Raw genomic sequence first — 17,638 nt, forward strand, 5'->3', positions numbered from 1 at the left:
AAACTTAATGGTCATCTCAGAGTCCGACTCAACAACCACCCACTGAAATTCATTAGCTACTGCGATTTGGAGACCTTTGATAATTTCCCACAGCTCGGCTTGCATAATCGAACAGCCCCCTAAATTACAAGAGAACCCTATAACAAACCTTCCCAGATGGTTGCGAAAGAGGCCTCCACAACTCGCATTCCTTGTATGGCTGAAGAAGGATCCGTCAACATTCATCTTAATGGCATCTTCGTTTGGGGGGAACCAGCGAATTAACTCCCGATTAGTACTGACCTTCTTCGGTGTAATACTCGCCTTCATTACCATGCTGAACTCATAAGTCCTACTCTTAACAGCCTCAGCAACCCTTATAGGATTAGAACTCTTTCCTTCGAACACTTGCTTGTTTCTAGCGTACCACAGTGAAGATAACATCATACCAAATCTCACTGCCCAATCTCCAGATATAGACAAGTTCTTGATGAGCCAATCCATGTGATTCAGATTGAGAAAATCAGCAACGTGGTTACCTGGCTATAACAAATTCCAAGTAGCTCTAGCAAAATCGCAATCACGAAGCACATGCATAGTTGTCTCATCTCTGTGTTGACATCTTGGGCAGGCTGCATTTTGTGACATGTGTCTTCTAACCCTCTCGGCATTGGTGAGGATGGCGTCATGAGTCACAAGCCACAAAAAATATTGAATCCTTTTTGGACCTTTCCATCTCCAAATGAGTTTAAAAATATGATTCTGGATTCTCGGGTCATTTTGTAAGGAGTTATAGGCAGACTTCAAGGAAAAAACTCCATCAGCAGAGTTTGCCCACGCAATATGATCACCTTCCTTCCAAGCAAAGGGAGGAGACATAGCCAAGATCTTTTGAACCGCCAAGTCCGGAAGCCAGCTTTTAAGCTTAACCACGTCCCAGTCACCTAAAACGAAAAGGAAATCCGTAAGTAAAGTACCTGAATCAGAAGCAGCCCTTACCTGAGTGTGAAGATTATTTAAGCTTCCTAATTTAGGAACCCAGTTATGGTCCCAAAAACTAATTTGTGACCCGTCTCCTATACGCCAAATAGAATTAGCCTGGACATCATTCCAGGATGAGCAGAATCCTTTCCACAAATTAGACTTATTCTTCCTCCTATTGATAAGAAGAATAGTGTCATTTCCGCATCTGTACTTGGCCCTCAGAAACTTTGACCAGAGAGAATCTTTCTTCTCGATCAATCCCCAACCTGCTTTCATCATGAAGGCACGGTTTAACTCACTAGCATGTCTAATCTCAAGCCCACCAGAGGATTTTGGATTGCTCACTGTTCGCCAATTCAACAAATAGACTTTCCTAGTTTTCTCAGTTTCTCCCCAAATATAATTCCTGCATTTACGGTCAATAAAGTTACAAGTAGCAATAGGCAATAAGGCAGTTTGCATAGTATAAGAGGGAATGGTAGAAATGACAGATCTCACCAAAGTGGTTCTTCCTGCTAAGGAGAGGGAGGAAGTCTTCCAATTGTTAAGTCTCCTGTTGATCTTAGCTTCAATTTCCTTGTATGTATCCTTAGTCACTCTGTAATGGATGATCGAAACTCCTAGATATTTACCCAGGTCGTCCGTTCTATAGAAATTCAAGAAAATTCTATTTTTCACTGCTAATTTTCTGACCCAGCTCATATAGAAAGCTTCCAGAACTCTCTTGATGATGTCAACCTATTCCATACTAGCTTCAGAAAAAAGGATCAAATCATCCGCAAAACAGAGGTGAGATAATTCAGAAGCCTCCCGACTAAGTCGAATAGGCTTCCAAAACCCCATACTGATCGCAACATTAATAAGATGAGACAGTCTCTCCATGCAGAGGACAAAAATGTAAGGAGATAATGGATCACCTTGACGGATACCCTTCGAAGGCCGAAATTCATTTAAGGCATCGCCATTCCAAAGAATTCTCATCCTAGTAATAGAAATGCAAGTACATATGAGCTCAATAATGTTTAAGGGGAGGCCGATGTCGTTCAAAGTCTCCCGAATGAAACTCCACTTCAACCTGTCATATGCTTTTTCTAAATCAATTTTAATAGCCATCCATCCTTTAGAGCCCTTCTTGTTTCTCATAGAGTGGATGAATTCCTGAGTGATGATTATGTTGTCTGAACTTTGTCTCCCTAGAGAAAAGCTACATTGGGTGGGGCTGACAATCTTATCCATAATTTTTCTCAACCTGTTTGCCAGGGTCTTTGTAATCACCTTGTAGGAGACATTACATAAGCTAATGGGTTGTATTTGCTTCAGATTGATGACTGGTTCCACTTTAAGAATAAGCGTGATAAGGGTTTCATTTACTTCCCCTACTTTTGCCAGGTTCATAAAGATTTCCTAAATAAGCCTGAACAAATCAAAGCCCACTCTCTCCCATTGGTTCTGATAGAAAATAGCCTAAATACCGTCAATACCGGGTGCTTTAAGGCTTCCCATCTTGAACACCAAATCCTTAATTTCAGAAAAAGAAAACATTTTGCCAATGATGTAGTGTAGGCTTTCCACCTTATTCCTTCTTCTTCTAGCTAAAGTAGTACCATGAAAAAATTTGGTATTGCGGTCCCCAAATTCAATCCACTTACATCTGGATTTTTGAAACCACATCACCTCTTCTTGAACAAGAATTTTCTCATAGTCCTTCCAAAGAGAAACCTGCAAATCTTGGAGAAACCGATTACTATAGAAATTCATATTAGCAGTAATACCTTGTAACCGCCTCATAATTTTGTTTTTCCTTTTATAAATATTGCCAAACACATTGAGATTCCATGATTTAACAGCATTCTGGAAATGATAAATGCAATCAGACCAAGAACCAGCAAGGTTCCAATTATTGTTAACCATATTCAAGAAGTCCGGGTGAGTCAGCCAAGCAGCCATAAACCTAAAGGGTCTACGGCCATCATTCACATGGTTAGGAGGAGAAATTTGGAGAAGGAGAGGAGAATGATCCGACTTGAAGCTAGGCAGATGTTTGATGTTTGCATTTGGAAACCGAATTTGCCACTCCAGATTACATAGCCCACGTTCTAAACGCTCTAACAAATACCCCTCCTCCAAGTGAAAGGCCAACCCGAAAAATCCAGATCAAAAAGACCAGACTCAGAAATACAGGATTGGAATTCCTCACAAGCATGTCTATTACTACCTGCCCCTCCCCTGCATTCATGATCATAAAGAGTAGCATTAAAATCACCAATTAGGCACCAGGGAATCTCACTTTCAAAACTGAGATTACCAATAGTATGCCATAAATTCCTACAATTACTCCTTTGGGGACTACCATAAATAGCAGAAAATAACCAAGGTTCAGAGTTACCATAACTAACTTTCATGTGAACAATTTGGTAGTTATGACTAAGGACCTCCACCTTCCAGAGACTAGAGTCCTAGAGGCACCAAATGCCCCCAGACTGACCGCTAGCCTCTTCGATAAAGCAGCCATCTCGCCCAAACTTCTCCCAAACCGTTCTACCACGGGTACCACTTATATGCGTCTCAACCAAAATTAAAAAAACTTACCTTATACTCCTTTTGCAAGTCTCTGATGAGGCTAGAGAAAGCTTTTCCTCCTGCCCCTCTACAATTCCAAGCTAAGAGATTTATAACAGCCCACACAAAGAAAAGGTGTCACAAGACCAGAGACCATCAGCACATGGCTTTCGCCTTCTCACCCGAATCAAATGGGTTAGTCAGCTTTTGATTATCCTCTCCATGGTGGAGGCTCCCTTTCGGCAGTAGAGGCACCCATGGCTTATCCGGTGGGGGATCCTCTTTGTGAGATAAATGATTCTCCGCTCTTGAAGATGATTCTCCGTGGTTGAAAAAAGCGTTCTTCACGATGTGTGCCTCCATGAACTTCTCGGATTGTGTATTGAAATCCACCAGTTGTAATTGCTCCCTTTGGAGCCTTCGCATGCTTTCAAGCATCTCTTGTTCCTTAGTCACCATCTTAAAGTTCCTCGAAGCAGACGCACTAGGTTGAGCCACGCCTAAGGATTTCTTGATGTCAATAACCTTTTTCTCAGCCTCCTTTAATTTGGGCTTAGTAGCTTTCCTGGTTTTTAGAGGCCCAAGGTTAAAGGATAAGCCTTTTTTATGAGTCTGGGGATTCTTCCCTGCACCTGTCTTCAGAACCCGTTTCTGGACTTGTAAAGAAGGCCTAATATCTTTAGCTGCAACTGGCTTTTCTACTTGGATTGGATTTGAGGGCTCACCTTCTTTCATATGAAGATCTATCCCTGGCCCACTATGCATGGTGCTTATTTGCTCATTCTCTCCCGCATTAATATCTTCCAAGGTTTCCTCTTCCTTATCATCATAAAGCACATTATATCTTGACCCATTATCCATGCTTTGATTCATGTTGATATGAGAACCTTCCTTACTTGTACCGAAATCCTTGTATTGATTAAAAAATCTCCTATCATGTTGCAGTTTTTTCGGTTTCCTTTTTTGCAATTTACGAACCATCATCCAAAGCCCAAATTCCGGGGGGTTTTGATTATTTTCAGATTTATTATCAATACTCAGATTATTTGAAATCTTCTATTGCTTTCCATGATTGACGATCTCCAAGACCCCCTCGGCCTCCACCTGTTTTCCTTCCTCCACCGCCGCCCGGTGAACCTCTCCCGTCGCTGAAATCTCCCCGCATGACTCTAACCGGTGACCATAGATCCCGCAATTGAAACAAATGAGATGAAGACCCTCGTATTTGATATTGAGAATATTACCGAGTACCGATATTCTTGGAACCAGCTTCTTAGATAAGTCAATTTCCACACAGATTCTGGCGAAACGTCCCCTTGAGTGAATAGATGTGGCTTTGTCAACCTTTAACATAGTGGCGATAGTCGACTCGACTCTCCATAGGAAGTGGTGATTGTATAACTCAATAGGTAAATTTGGGATGCGGATCCACGCCGCAATCTTTTTTACATGTTGCTCTGACGATAAGAAGAAAGGTCTCCATCTCTGGACTATCAGATAATGTCCCGCTACCATCCATGGTCCTCCAAGGAGAGCATGAGAATAATCTTATTCTTCTGCAAAATGAACTAAAAAATAATCACGATCCATATCAATAACACCAATCTTACCTTTTTTAGCCCAATCTCTGTTCAATCATTGTTCCGTGACTTCTAAATGGATTCTTTTCCCAAGGACTTTAACAATGAGAGCAGCATAGGCTTGCACCATTTTTCGAATTCTTCTTTTGAAACTTTGATATCTGGACATGGATCAAAAGGTTTCTCTCTTTTGGACAAGTCCTCATCATTTTTGTACCACCGATTATCTGGATCAGATTCACCCTCAGTGATGGTTTCATTCAGAAAGTCGTTGTCCTTGTCCATCGACCCTGGTGTAGCCAGAAGGGACTCTTTATATGATAATTTCGGTTCCGTGAACTTTTTTCTATCATTCTCAGCAAGAATTTTCATGTCAGCTCCCAACTGATTAAGATCGACGTCTCGCGCCTTAATTTTTTTTTGTACTTCGTTGCATAAGATCGAGTACTTGGGTAGAAACTCTAGGAGAGCTATCGTGATTTTCCATCATTCTATTATTATAAAAAATGGTAGAATATAATGCATGGCGTATTTATTAATAGAGCCATTCTAAAGCCGTAAAATCCTACTCCCTAACCTAACATGGAATTTAATACCCAAAAGGGTACCTTTCAATATAAGCTAAGCGATAGTCTTCACGGCATTCTCACTAGTCACTAACACATGCTGGAAGTACCTTAAATAATCTCAATGCTTATGAGAAAAAAAAAATCTTATTTAATATTTATTTAATTAAGATAAATTTTAATTATTTTTATTAATTTTTTATTACTAAACATTTCTGTTCGAAATCACTTGTGGACGTAGTAGAGTACTTGTCAATACGTTTGCCATGATGCGATTATGCAAAGGTTTATTATGCTGCTGCTTAACACTCGTAATGCAACGAGTCAACTATACACAGAGAAAAAAATTTTGCACTTAGAAGACATACTATAACTATTTAAAAAAATTTAACCAGATACATTTGTCATATTTATAGAATGTAATAAAAAATATTTATTGAAAAATCTAACCATATAACCAACAAAGAGAAAATGATTTACAAATGTACAATACTTCACCTATATGGCTATATTCTTTTATACAAATTATAAGATATCAAATCCCATGCTAAATCATGGGGAAAATCAGTGTTTTTTATTATAGCTCTAGGATAATTTCTACTAAATATATGTTGGTTGAGTGCCTCAATTTAGTGTATTACGAACTATGATACTCTAATCACCATAGGATGTAGGATATTACGTGAAAATCTAAAAATCTTGTATTTTTTACCAGTTTGTATAAAGAACAAATTTATAGCAAAAAACAAATTTAGAAAAATTAATGATAAAGAGTCTCTTTTATTTTATTTGGATAAAAAAAAAAAACCAAAACACATTCTAAAAATCTCTTGCCTTTTGCTGATTATGAAATTGAGAAATTTTTGTGAAAAATGAAATTGAGCGAAGAATGAAGATGTTTACCAAATTTAAAAAAAAATATATATATATATGCATTGCAAATGACAAATTTTTTTTGTGAATTTTTTTATTAAAAAAAATTAATTTCACTCTATACCAAAACTTCACTTTTCACTATAATATTACTCAATCTTTTTTTAACTTATATGAATTGAGTAAAAAATATTTTGAATATTTCTTTTTGATAAAACAAAATATTATGAATATTAGGCTTGAGAAAGGAGAAATAATAAGAGAAATTAAGATCATTTTAGGTAAAATAAGACGTCAATCCTTCTAAATTTTTATCTATAAATTATATTAAATTTAATAAAAAAATTATTGTACATTATTGATAGTTAATACTAACAATAAATTATTAATTCATCTTTTTAGATATTAAAAAAATTGGTGTAATGTTTTAATATTGAAAGTTACGGTGTTTTACAAAATTCTGACAGCTGTAGAATTCGCAAAAGACGAATTGTCATAGCAGAATTTTTTTTTTAATCATCAACAACAATACGCAAAGGACGGATTTCGGTTTTAAATATTTATAAAGACAATACGTAGAGTGCGTATTGTGTTACTTAAATATTAAAGTCACAATACACAAACTGCATATTGTCATTTTCAGATTAAAAATTTATAACTAGACTATTATAAAAAGAGGAACGGATCTATTAGGTTGATTGAGTGAGAGTGTTTTATTTTCTTGAGAATGTAAAAGTATAAAAATGGAGAGATGTATTAGTTTGAAAATATATTATAATGGTCAAATCTTTTCCCAAACATCTAAGGGTGTAAGTTTTGTATGTGAAAATTCATGTGATATTGTTATTCCTTTTGCAATAACATATGAAGAATTTAAGAGTATATTTTGTCAATGTGTTGATTATCAAGTATTAAAGAGAGTCATAAATATTCTTTATAGACAGCCTGTTTTAGTGATTGGTGGTTTCATTCAGTTTCAAATAATGCATGTGGTTGACGAAACAAGTATGCAAGGGATGTTTTCGATCTACCAACAAACACGGGTTCAAGTGTCCGTTATCGAGTTGTATATTGAGTTTGAGGAATTAATTGAGGTTGATTTACCGGAGGCTAACATTGACTGGACAGTTTATCATACTGAAAGCGATAAGGAATTTGAGAGCACTTACCATATTATTGGTCCAACTGAAGAAGTGGGTGAAGATGATATAATAGTTGAGCCTGACGTTGCAGATGTGGCAAATGCACTGGCGAGCCAATTGATGCGTGAGTATCTTATACTCTTTTTTTATCCTTTTTTAGTTAGATTTTATATTACTTTGAATTGTTTTGGTGTTTTTTATTATTTCACGTGAAATTCAGAACAAATTGCCGGAGTTTGGAGCTAAAAAGGAAAATGCTACAGCACCCTCCCTCGGCGCTAAACGCCCAACCAGTAAAGGACCTCAGCTTGCACGAATTGTACTCCCCTTTGGGTGTTTGACGTCCAAACTGGCGTTTCACGCAAGCAGCAGTCCGAATTCACACTCATGTGGGCCTCTCAAGTGGATTTAGCACTTATTAGTTTTATTTTAATTTCTTTTTTTTTTGTAATTTTTATTTACAAACAATATCTTTTAGGTTTATAATGTATTACTTTATTTGATTTCTGTTTCAAATTAGGTTAGTATTTAAAGAAAAAGATTACCTAGGTCTAAGATCTTCTTCCTTTCGCACGTTTTCAGAACCCTAGTTTCTCTATAAGTCATGAGCAACTAAACCTCCTGGTTAAGGTCTGTTTGTTTCTATGTACTAAAACTATTATTCTTCTATTTTAATTTATATTTGATTCAATTCTAAGGATTATTTTTGTTCTTAATCTTATGAAATGGGTGGAACGAGAGTATGACCCTTTTTTACATGAGTTCTTGTGATTCTTGAGAGAGTTATCTCGCTTGAACTACAGCTTGAAAACACATTCCTCTTAAATCGCTAATTGCATGAACTAATTTGGATATGTGACATATAATCCTGTTAGTCTTGGGTAATTAGGGTTTTCATGGCGCTAAACTAGTTTTCTGAACTTCACCCTCTAATCGGAATTAAGTGACCACAAGAGTGGCGGTTAATGAAGGTTAGAGAAGGCTAAATCACTAAGAGATTAGGATTTAGACATTTATGGTTTACCATAGAATGAATCATTCATTGTTAAAATAGTTGGTAAGAAACTTTAATCCGGAAAGATAAACATCTCCAAAATCTTAACCATTTTCTCACATTGTTTTCACACCAAACTGTTTATTGCTTTCTTTATTTCCTTATCTGTTGTTTATGCATTTTTACCATCAACAACCCCTTTTCTAATTTTCCTAACTAAGTCCAACCAGGCGACCATTGCGTGCTCAGTCCGACAATCCTTGTGGGATCGACCCTCACTCACCTGAGGTATTACTTGGATAACCCGGTGCACTTGCTGGTTAAGCTGTGAATATTCTCAAAATCCACACCACTAATATCCATCTTGAGAGCCTTCTTTCATGCACGCTTTGGATCTGGACGCTATGAATGCACTAGAATTTTTTGAGTATGTCAATTCAGGTAAGTAGTCTTATTATTAATTTATTATTATTATTATTATTATTATTATTATTATTATTATTATTATTATTATTATTATTATTATTATTGAATCATATAACAATAGTTAGAATTATTTCTTGTTGTTATTGCTGTAGTTTCTGTTGTTACAGACGGTGAATTTGTTGTTGGCATAGAATTCAGTTATAGAGAGACTGTTATTGCAGTAATTAAAGATTATACCATTCGCAGGGGAGTGGATTAGGGTCTGTGAATCTAAGCCAACCACTTTTTATGCTAAGTGTGTACAATACGGAACAAGTTGCGATTGGCTTATTAGGGCTAGTCTTATTAAGAGAAAGTTTTGTTGGGTTATAAAGCGATACAATGGTAGTCACACATGCATCAGAACTAGAATTTCTCAAGATCATGCCAAACTAAATTCACACATGATTGAAGAGGTAATAAAGTCATTGGTTGAAGATGATCCATCTTTGAAGGTGAAATTTGTGATTGCTGAAGTGCACTCAAAATTCAATTATATGACAAGTTACCACAAAGCAGGGCTCACTAAGCAAAAGGCAATTGCGAACCTTTTTTTGTGTTTGGGAAGCTTCTTATGAAGCTTTGCTATCATGGTTTAAAGCAATGGTACAAATAAAATTCATCAGCAGCAATCGATATCGAAACTGCACCAGCACACCAAGGGGATGAGGTAGTCTAGGATATTAGGATATTGACGTGGGTATTTTGGAGCTTTTACCCTTGCATTAGAGCATTTAGGAACTGCAAACCAATCGTACAGGTAGATGACACACATCTGTATGAAAAATATGAATGAGCTCTATTAGTTGCAGTTTTTCAGGATGGCAATGGCAATATTGTGCCTCTTGCATTTGCCGTTGTTGAGGGTGAGACTTCTGATGCATGGCACTTCTTTTTTACTCATTTGCACACACATGTGGTGACTCGAAACGGTGTTGGGCTTATCTCTGGTCGACACAACTCTATTACCTCAGCAATAGCTCGTAGTAATTGGTGCAGATTTTGAGAATATTCACAACTGAACAGGCAAGTGTATCGGGTCGTCCAAGTAATACCTCAGGTGAGTGAGGGTCGATCCCATGAGGATTGATGGACTGAGCAACAATGGTTGAATGATTGGTTTAGTTAGGCAAGCAAAAAAGTTGGTTTGGCGCTTTTCAAAAGCATTAAACAATAAATCAAGAATAAAGAAAGCAATTTAGAGAATTGGAGAGAAATCAATATGAGAAAACAATTAAGGTATCAGAGATGTTTATTTTGTCAGATTAAAAGTTCTTACCAACTATTTTAATAATGAATGATTCATTCCATGGCAAACTGTAATTAACTAAATCCTAATCTCCTAGTGATTTAGTTTCCTCTAACCTTCATTAACTGCCACCGTCGTGGTCACTTAATTCCAATTAGAAGGTTAAGTGCAAAACTAGTTTATAGCTACAAAAATCCTAATTACCCAAAGCTAATAGGATTATATGTCACATATCCCAATTAGTTCATGTAATTAGAAATTTAGGAGGAATTTGTTTTCAAACTATTGTTCAAGCGAGATAACTCTCTCGAGAATCACAAAAACTCATGTAGAATAAGGGTCATACTCTCGTTCCACCCAAATTCATAAGATTAAGAACAGAAACAATCCTTGAAACTGAATAAATACATTAATTAAAATTGAAAAGTAATAGTCTTAATCCATAGAAATAAACAGAGCTCCTAACTTTAACCAAAGAGGTTTAGTTGCTCATAGAGAAAATAAACCCTAACAGAGAAAAGTATAAATGTGCGGAAGAGGAGAGGATTCCTCTCCGGGAGGTGTGTTCCTTTGGGAGGAAGGAAGTCCCCTCTTTATAGTAGAACCTCTAAGACTAAACCTAGAATTCAAATTCAAACTAAATGAAAAGAAAATCAAATCTAATTATTCAAATTCAAACTAAATCAAAACAAAATCAAATCTAAGCAAATCAAATCTTTTCTTAATGACTCTTTAACTAATGATCCTCCTTGTAATTTACGCTTAGTGTATTCAAATCTTCATTAATTAGACAGAGTTCTTGGGTCCGAGACTGTTGTAGGCATTTGGCGCCATTTTGATGGCGTTCAGCGCCAGAATTGGCAATGCTTGGGCGCTGGTTCTGTCCTTCTTGGGCGCTAAATGCCAGGTTCGGCATTTAACACCAAAATTGGCAGTGATTCCAGAAGAAAAGTATAGACGATTATGTATCTTTGGAAAGCACTAGAGGTTGGCTTTCCAAAGCCATTGAAACTGCATCAATTGGATCTTTGTAGCTCAAGTTATGCTCTTTGGAATGCAAGAAGGTTAGGGTTGACAGCATCCACTTTTTTCCTTTGTTTTTGCACAAAACTCTGCCAAATTTGCCTGAATTTCACCTGAAGTAATAAAAACACCAAAACAACTCAAAGTATCATCCATAGAGAATTTTTGCACTAAAATAATATAAAACTTAATAAATTCTAACTAAAAATGACTAGAAAACTAAGGGAAAAAGGGTACAAAATGCTCACACATCACAACACCAAACTTAAACTGTTGCTTGTCCTCAAGCAACTAAAACAATATAGGACAGAGAAAAGAAGAGAAAAATGCTCAAGAATTGAGTGTTCCTTTAAGCTCATATCTAAGTACTGAGTGGGGCTAATGATGCTCTAACTCTGAATAGGTTTGGCATCTCATTATCCTTTGAAGCTAAAAAATATTGATGTCTCTCAGCACTAGAACTCGGATGATATTATGGACTCTCTTTCTCTTGAAGCTCTGATTGATCCTTGAACACAGTTTTTTTTTATCTTTTATTTTTGGTGCTTTGCACCTTGAGCCTAGCTGTGACACTAAGTGTTTTGTCTTCGAGTTTAACTTGATACAAGAACACCACAAGCACTTAATTGGGAAACTCTTTGAGTTCTAATTTTTTTTTTATTTCTCCCAGACAGTGGTGCTCAGAGCCTTTGGCATACTCTGTAATTGTACTTGGTCTCGACTCTTAGTGCTCTGTCTCAAGGGTTACTTGACACATTTACACCACAAGTATATAGTTAGGAAAACAACTCATTTAATCTTTTAATCATTTTAGACCTTCCTAACCGTTAATGCTCATAGTCTTGGACCTTGTTTCTTATTTTTATTTTCTTTTTGCTATTTATTTTGCTTCAAGGACCAATTTCTTACTTACTTTAGAAAATCCATAATACTTCTCTAAGTTCCCATACCTCAAGAATCAACATTCTCAACTTCAAGATCAAATATGCACTGTTCAATTTATACGTTTAGAATAATAGACAATACCACCACATCAAATTTATCAGAATAACTCATAATATATAACTCAAGCCTCATGCATTTTACTACTTTTCTTTTTCTTTTGATTTTTCAAGCTTAGTGAGTAATACATGAGACATTTTTTTCAAAATAAACATAAAATGACATAGTAAATAACTAAACTAGAAAAATAATAAAGTACTATTACTGATCATGCAAAGGTTTTCAAACAGAAAATAGGAAATAAGATAAAATACTAAGAAACAGAAAATAAAATAGGCAAAAGATAATGAAACTCAACCACCTCAGTAATTGTGGTCATCTCGCTCCTCAGGCTGTGATCCTCCGTGAAGATGATTCACCTCCCTTTGGTGCCACTGATGATAATATAAATAGAGAGCTTGCTCTGCAACACCAAACTTAAAAGTTTGCTTGTCCCTAAGCAAAGAAAAACTTTTGACGCTAAACTCCCAGCTAGCATTTAGCGCCCTTGAAGGGGTAAAAATTCTTGAAGGATAGCCCATTTTAGGCATTAAACTCCCACTCATTAGCATCATTCTGGGAGTTAAATGCCCTCCTGGCATTTAATGCCAGAATCCCTTACTCTATTTCTGGCGCTAAACGCCCTGCCTAACGTTTAGCACCAGAGCCCTTCGAATGCTCCTTGCTCTAGGGTGTTCTGTTCTTCCTTCTGAGTCCTCCTGTCCTAATTCTAAGTACTATGTATGATCACAAACAAGATTAAACCTAGGAAAACTTATGAAAATCAATAAATAATAAGAAATAAAAATCAAACTGAAATAAAACTAAAGGATACTCATGGTTGGGTTGTCTCCCAACAAGCGTTTCTTTAACGTCATTAGCTTGACACTTGATTGTCAAATTTTCTTCCTCTTCTTCCAGTTGTTTAAAAGAAATTACTCCAAGGGAAGGGAGGAGAAAATTAGTGCTCTTGGATTGGAATTCCTCCTAACAAGCTTTCTTTTATTGTTATCAACTTGATTCACAGTGCTTGTTCGGGTATGGGTTGGATTGCTTTTTGGTGACCTTCTTTCTTTCATGGATGTGGTCTTTTATTCCTTGGTCACAATCCCTTTCTCAATGTTTTCCTTGATTATCTTCACCACTCTAAATTCAGGACTTGGGTGTTGTGTGATGGGTGGAGTGTACCCTTCATCAAGAACCTATTGAGTTGGTGGTTCAACGAACTCACCCTCTATGTAGCTCTCTGATTCACTGAAGGATGGAATACTTTGAATGATTCCCTCACATTCTTTTGTAGGAATTTACATTGCTTCTCTTATGAGAAAATTTGCTTGTTCCTCTGCCCAATGCTAGGTAATCACCTCCACATCTCTCTCTATATTTTTGACACTCATTTTTATATCTTGTATGCAACTTTGAGCAGTATTCCTTAATTCTTCTATGGCAATCTCAAGAATTGATGGTCCTTAACGTGAATAAGTAGATGCTGGCTCTTGATATGGATAAAAAGATGAGGGTCCTTGATATGAATAGAGAGATGGTGATTTTTGATATAAATAAGGAGATGATGGTTCTTGATAGATGGGATATGGAGCAATGTAGTTTTCTTGGCCTTACCAACCAAAATTCGGGTAGTTTCTCCATCCACAATAATATGAATCACTCCTTGGGTGTGAGTAGCTCATGTGATCTCTCACCATTATTTTTCCTCAGCACAAAATACCAAACAAAAATTAAACGCATTATGTGGTAAACAGAAAAGCAAAGAATTTTTTTGTTTTTTTTTTCATTTTTTTTTAAAAGAAATAAAATAAAGAATAATAAAAGTAAAAATAAATTCAAAAATAAATGAAAAGAGGTAAACTAAAAATTAAAAAATTAAACAAAGAAAAATACTAGTATTTTAAAAAATATTTTTAAAAGAAAAATTACTACGGGGACACCAAACTTAATTTCAAAAATTAAAAAAAAATTCAACTAAAATAAAACTCAAATTTTTTGAAACTATAAGGTAAAACAAAAATAAAAAGAAATAAAAAACTAAAAACACCTAATCTAAGCAATCAAACAACTAATAGTTGTCAATCACAGTCAATCCCCGACAATGGCGCCAAAAAACTTGGTGCGGATTTTGAGAATATTCACAACTGAACTGGCAAGTGTACCGGGTCGTCCAAGTAATACCTCAGGTGAGTGAGGGTCGATCCCACGAGGATTGATGGACTGAGCAACAATGGTCGAATGATTAGTTTAGTTAGGCAAGCAGAAAAGTTGGTTTGGTAGTTTTCAAAAGCATTAAACAATAAATCAAGAATAAAGAAAGCAATTTAGAGAATTGGAGAGAAATCAATATGAGAAAATAGTTAAGGTATTAGAGATGTTTACTTTGCTAGATTAAAAGTTCTTATTACCAACTATTTTAACAATGCATGATTCATTTCATGACAAACTGTAATTAACTAAACCTTAATCTCTTAGTGATTTAGTTTTCTTTAACCTTCATTAACCGCCACCGTCGTGGTCACTTAATTCCGATTAGAGGCTTAAGTGCAAAACTAGTTTATAGCCACAAAAACCCTAATTAACCAAAGCTAATAGGATTATATGTCATATATCCTAATTAGTTCATGTAATTAGCAATTTAGGTAGAATTTGTTTTCAAGCTGTTGTACAAGCGAGATAACTCTCTCAAGAATCACAAGAACTCATGTAGAATAAGGGTCATACTCTCGTTTCACCTAAATTCATAATATTAAGAACAAAAACAATCCTTGAAAATGAATCAATACATTAATTAAAATAGAAAAGCAATAGTCTTAATCCATAGAAATAAACAAAGCTCCTAACCTTAACCAAAGAGATTTAGTTGCTCATAGAGAAAATAAACCCTAGCAGAGAAAAGTATAAATGTGCGAAAGAGGAGAGGATTCCCCTTCGGGAGGTGTGTTCCTTTGGGAGGAAGGAAGTCCCCTCTTTATAGTAGAACCTCTAAGACTAAACATAGAATTCAAATTCAAACTAAATCAAAATAAAATCAAATCTAATTATTCAAATTCAAACTAAATCAAAACAAAATCAAATCTAAGCAAATCAAATCTTTTCTTAATGACTCTATAACTAATGATCCTCCTTGTAATTTATGCTTGGTGTCTTCAAATCTTCATTAATTACACAGATTTCTCGGGTCCGGGACTGTTGTAGGCATTTGGAGCCATTTTGGTGGCGTTCAGCGCCAGAATTGGCAATGCTTGGGTGCTGGTTCTATCCTTGCTTGGGCGCTAAATGCCAGGTTCGGCTAGCGCCAGAATCGACAATGATTCCAGAAGAAAAGTATAGACTATTATATATTGTTGGAAAGCACTAGAAGTTGGCTTTCCAAAGTCGTTGAAACCGCATCAATTGGATCTTTGTAGCTCATGTTATTATGTTATGCTCGTTGGAATGCAAGGAGGTCAGGATTGACAGCATCCACTTTCTTCCTTTGTTTTTGCACAACTCTGCCAAATTCGCCCGAATTTTACCTGAAGTCCTGATGTAATAAAAATACCAAAACAACTCAAAGTAGCATCCAAAGAGGATTTTGTACTAAAATAATATAAAACTTAATAAATTCTAACTAAAAATGACTAGAAAACTAAGGAAAAAAGGGTACAAAATGCTCACACATCAGTAATGGATCATGGGAGCCTCCAAGGGCTATCCGATACAACTGACGATTTAAAGATTGCTCAACTGTGTCCTTCTACTATGACACATGGAGGGTCGATAATATGCTTGATATAGCGGCATGTGAAATAAGTGTGAGTCCTGAAAAAATTGACTAAAGAATGAGGCTCCAGGCTCAGTGTATGGTTGTGTGTACAGTTGTGTGTATGGGTACTAGTACGGGTGCATGATAGGTTGTGGCTGTGGTTGTGGACGTGGCTATGACTGTAGCTATAGAACATAACTAGTTAAACGCAGGTGAGCCCCATATATGTCATTATACCATGCATATACTCTTTAAATGCTTGAGAGTGCACTACAGGATCACCAACCAGAACGGAGGTCAAACGGTTTGTCCATCTCATAATGTATGCAGAATGCTCATCTCTCCAATCTTTGTTCTTTGGTCCAGTCAGGACCACGTTGTGAGCTTCTGCAAGCCTAGTAGCTTCTCTAAGAATTTTCTGCTGTAAATCGAACTGCCTTTTGATCCTTTCTGGTGCATGCCATTCAATGCACTCAAATGATATCAGTGGCACGGTTGCGCTCCATGTAAGTGATGTTGCAAGACTTTATTAGGAACTGCAATGTTTCCCATACGTTCATGACTGTACGTGTAACACCCCAATTACCCTAAGCCTTACCTCTAGCCGTAAAGCAAAGGTTAATCAAAGGTTACGATAATCCTAAGGCTTATACATATTCATATAGAAGGAAATAATATATTCTAGAAGCCTGATAGAGGATTAAGCTCAAAAACAGGATTACAAAAGCGCGAAACGTTCACAAGAAGCTAACGCATAAAATACAAGATATAGATGCAAACGAATGGAATATATATAAATATAGATATAATAGTATAATAATCATAGGGGACTAGTCGCAGCTTGCGGAGTTTAAGCCGACTAGTATATACAAACATATAGAGTTTTTGGAGTTAAAAAAAATAGCTTATACAACTATTCTCTCAAATAAGCCTCTAAGGCCATAAAGATAAATATACAAAAGATGTGAGAGCAACTATAACAAAGAAAAACATAAATAAACCAAGGAAGAACCATACTCCGCTCTGTCACCAAATCCGCAATCTCACCGAGGTGTACTACGACCTGTATCTGAAAAACAATAACAAAGTACAGAATGAGAACCGGAGGTTTTCAGTATGGTAACAGTGCCCAATGATGTAAGATGTAAGGCTCCGGGACGCCGAAGGCAATCCTAGAACTTCACATCACATACAGATATTCAAGCTTAGAATAAAATAAATAAATATTTAAAGAACTTAAACCATAAACCGGGTTATCTAAACTTAGGAGAATTCTAACTAATACTAATCACACCGCTGTATCCCACAGCCCTCGCCAACCCAACCTCCGTGCGATCCCATCGCCACCGCCTACCTAACCTCCTCAGCACCAGACAATCACAATTATTACAAACAAGTAAAACACATATAATATTCATATACAACAAGTAGTTCAAGAAGCAGGTAGGCATGTTATACAATTAGGCAAACTCAAGTAAACAAAGTAAGC

General features: G+C 36.3%; 1 protein-coding gene across 1 annotated transcript; it reads right to left on the reverse strand.

The window, feature by feature from the left end:
* Positions 1-4,578: 4,578 nt before the first annotated feature.
* LOC140179366 (uncharacterized) lies at positions 4,579-5,037 on the reverse strand. The gene has a single exon (XM_072218223.1). It carries the CDS (start codon positions 5,035-5,037, stop codon positions 4,579-4,581), a length of 459 nt encoding a protein of 152 aa, XP_072074324.1.
* Positions 5,038-17,638: the final 12,601 nt, after the last annotated feature.

The sequence above is a fragment of the Arachis hypogaea genome, chromosome 15 (genome assembly GCF_003086295.3).
Source record: "Arachis hypogaea cultivar Tifrunner chromosome 15, arahy.Tifrunner.gnm2.J5K5, whole genome shotgun sequence".
NCBI lineage: Eukaryota > Viridiplantae > Streptophyta > Magnoliopsida > Fabales > Fabaceae > Arachis > Arachis hypogaea.

What these genes read in the sequence shown, in the direction of transcription:
- LOC140179366 (XM_072218223.1), bottom strand. Translation starts at nt 5,037, where the DNA reads ATGGTAGCGGGACATTATCTGATAGTCCAGAGATGGAGACCTTTCTTC.